Here is a 3,754-nt window from a genome sequence, read left to right on the forward strand (position 1 = left end):
ATCTGCAGCTAATATCTATTCCTGATGTTGATATTTTGCAGATACATGTACATGTATCTTCTCTGGATATTGATATTTTGTAGAAATCTGTTTCTGATGCTTTGTAGACATCCTTTCCTGATATTTTGGAGATACTGTATTTGTTTCTGATATTTTGTAGATATCTATTCCTGATGTTGATGTTTTGTAGATATCTATTCCTGAGGTTATTTTGTGGATATTTTGTAGACATTTATTCCTGATGTGATATTTTGTAGATATCTATTCCTGAGTGTACTGAGTGACAAGGACAGGGAGAGGACACACATATTCAGCTCGTTCTTCTTTAAGCGTCTGACCCAGAGACAAGGTCGCTGTGGACCAGAGGACAACATGGCAGATAAAACGTAGGGGCATAAAAAATCAACCACAAAACTGTTGGGATATAATTAGCAGCAGCAAAAACTTTACATTTTATAACAACAGAAACAATTTTTTTTTGTATATATGAATGAAAGCTATTAAGTAACTGTTTATAAGATGAATTGCTGTATGGCATTTACAATATCACCATTTAATGGTTACTGGACATTTACGATTATGTTTCTTACACAATGTTGATTAAACATACTATTAATAATTTGTTTTTAGTCCAGCAGAGAAGAAGCATGCCAGGGTCAAAAACTGGACAAAGAAAGTGGATCTCTTTGAGAAAGACTTCATTTTTGTACCAATTAATGAACAGTGAGTGTCAAATATTACCAGTAATCAGAGTGCTACAATTTTTGTATAATTTCAGTCATCCTGACACTTATCCTTCAAATGCTTTTAAAACTTACTGATAAAGATTACATTTTTGGGGGGGGGAAAAGAGATCAAATATTCAAATTGCAGTAAGAATTTTTGTTCTTTTGAATATAAATACAAAATCAGACAATACTAGACCAATATGTTACAAATGTTGTGGAAAGGAGAATAAAAAGATCAATTTTTGATAACAAAAGTTATTAGTTATATTGGAAAATAATTCAAAGATATTGATTTGTTAAAAATTTTTCCAACTCTTGCTATTTTTCATGCAGTTCTCATTGGTTCCTGGCTGTGATTTGCTTCCCTGGACTTCCCAGTGCCAAACGTGTAACTTACGTACCAAAGTCAGCCAGAATGGTAACACCACCGACAATAGGACCAGAAATCTCTCCTCTAGACCCCAAGTCAAAAGAGGACGGGGGCGCAGGAAAGGAACCAGTCAAATCAGAAGGAGGAGGACTAGAAAAGGAACCAGTCAAATCACTTAAAGGCTATCGAATTCCAAAGGTTGTAAAAAACAGTGAACCGGTCAGTGAAAGTGGTGACGGATCAGTGAAGGGGGTACCTGATGATGAGAACAGCAGTGAGAGTGGGAAAAGTGCAGAGAGTGGGAAAAGTGCTGCAGAGGCGATGGAGACAGAGGAAAATTCACTATCAGAGGGACAGGTGAGCAGTGGGGTAGTTTTTTTTTTTTTTTGGAAGAACAGAATAACAATGAGCTGGACTTGTAGAATGATATGAGATTTCCATGATGCACAGCTAAAACATTTCAAGATTTTTTAGTTTAAAATTACATGTTTACAAAATAAGGCTTTTAATTTTTAACTGACTTATAAGTGGCATTTTAAAACTAAATGATCACTTTGTGAAGAATTTTTTGGGGGAGGGGAGTATTGAAGTGTGAATTGATAAAAAAAAAATATTTATATTCCTTCAGTACTGTAGATCACTTAATTTTCGCGACACCTTATTTTAGCGAGATAGTTATCGACTCTTTATTAGCGGGACAAAATTTTCACGAATTGTGGTCATTGCTCTATGTATTCTTAAGGAATTTTATCATACGCGAGAATGAAATTTTCGCGAGCATACCGTCTCGCGTAATTACGCCAAAATAAAGTTCTCGCGAATAAAAAGTGATTTACAGTATAATTGAAATGATTTTACAAATAAAAATGGTCAATAATTTTAGTCAACTTTTCTCTATGCACAGAAAAAAGAAATAGCTGAGGATTCAGAAGAAATGATGGACACAAGTGAAAGTCCTGCTCAGTCTGAAATGGAGGAAAGTCAGGCAGAGACAGAGAAATCAAAGGACCCGTCTGATACCAGCTCACAGGACACAGGCAAAAGTGAAAGTGAAAGTAAAACGGAAACAAGTAGCCAAGCCAAAGCCAAACCATCAAAACCTGTCTTCAGAGCCACTGTGAGGGTAAGTCTTTGTGTACATAAAGTTAATGTAAATGTTCATTGATGTAAATGGCTGAGATACATTTGTATTTTGTAAGAAAAAGGAACTGTTTGTAGTGAGATTGTGGTCAAATACTGAATGGAAATTTCAATTAATAAGAAACGGTTTTAAATTAAAATTGTCAGTTGCTTATCAGAATACAGAAGTTCATTTGTAACAAATGTTATTGACTTACTCACTGTTAACTCTTTGTAATCCTTTGCCTATATTGTAGGATCTGCGGGGACGAGAGGTAACGGAAGAGGAACTGAAAGATCCAGCTCTCTGGGAACTTTTATTACAGGCTGTAGACAGTAAGTCATTTGTATTACAAGCTAAAGACACTAGACAGTGGTTATCCCCAGCAATATACACTAGACAGTGGTTCTACAAACTATAGACACTAGACAGTGGTTCTACAAACTATAGACACTAGACAGTGTTTCTACAAGCTATAGGCACTAGACAGTGGTTCTACAAGCGAAGACACTAGACAGTGGTTCTACAAGCTACAGACACTAGACAGTGGTTCTACAAGCTATAGACACTAGAGAGTGGTTCTACAAGCTACAGACACTAGACAGTTGTTCTACAAACTATAGACACTAGACAGTGGTTCTACAAGCTATAGACACTAGACAGTGGTTCTACAAACTATAGACACTAGACAGTGGTTCTACAAGCTGTAGACTCTAGACTGGTTCTACAAGCTATAGACACTAGACAGTGGTTCTACAAGCTGTAGACTCTAGACTGGTTCTACAAGCTATAGACACTACATGAGTGGTTCTACAATCTAATGAAGCTATAGACACTAGACAGTGGTTCTACAAGCTACAGACACTAGACCGTGGTTCTACAAGCTACAGACACTAGACAGTGGTTCTACAAGCTATAGACACTAGACAGTGGTTCTGCAAGCTGTAGACACTAGACAGTGGTTCTATAATCTACAGACACTAGACAGTGGTTCTACAAGCTATAGACACTAGACAGTGGTTCTACAAGCTATAGACACTAGACAGTGGTTCTACAAGCTATAGACACTAGACAGTGGTTCTGTAAGCTATAAACACTTAGACAGTGGTTCTATGATCTATAGACACTAGACGAGTGGTTCTACAAGCTATAGACACTAGATGAGTGGTTCTACAAGCTATAGACACTAGACAGTGGTTCTACAGACAATATTTGTTCCTTAGCTATATACAGTAGTTTTACTATAAGCTATTTATATTGGAAATCCAGTTGGCAATCAAAGTAAAGTAAAAATTCTGATTAAAAATCTGCTTTTATAAGATAGACATACATCCCAGCAATGGATAGACACCAGAAAAATTATATGTCAACATGTTCACTTTTCCGCTATAGCCTATCGGAGTATATACCCAGAAATGTAAAATACTGAAATTTTACATATCCTAGAATTTGTTGTATATAAATTAATTAAGTCTAAATATTCAACTTTAATACCCAAAATAGAGTAGAAACATGTTATTAAACAATAAAATATCA

The 3,754-nt window shown here is 35.8% G+C and overlaps 1 protein-coding gene across 1 annotated transcript; it reads left to right on the forward strand.

Moving 5' to 3' along the window:
* Nucleotides 1-257: 257 nt before the first annotated feature.
* LOC134257387 (sentrin-specific protease 6-like) lies at nt 258-2,639 on the forward strand (the record flags this gene model as incomplete). The annotated part of the gene is made up of 5 exons (XM_062740012.1): nt 258-386; nt 631-723; nt 1,062-1,455; nt 2,003-2,221; nt 2,475-2,639. Coding segments are annotated over 5 exons (1,000 nt in total), but the record flags the coding sequence as incomplete, so codon positions are not given.
* Nucleotides 2,640-3,754: the final 1,115 nt, after the last annotated feature.

This window comes from Saccostrea cucullata, unplaced genomic scaffold (genome assembly GCF_032062105.1).
Source record: "Saccostrea cucullata isolate Sc308-1 unplaced genomic scaffold, CSIRO_AGI_Scuc_v1 ctg21902, whole genome shotgun sequence".
Lineage (NCBI taxonomy): Eukaryota > Metazoa > Mollusca > Bivalvia > Ostreida > Ostreidae > Saccostrea > Saccostrea cuccullata.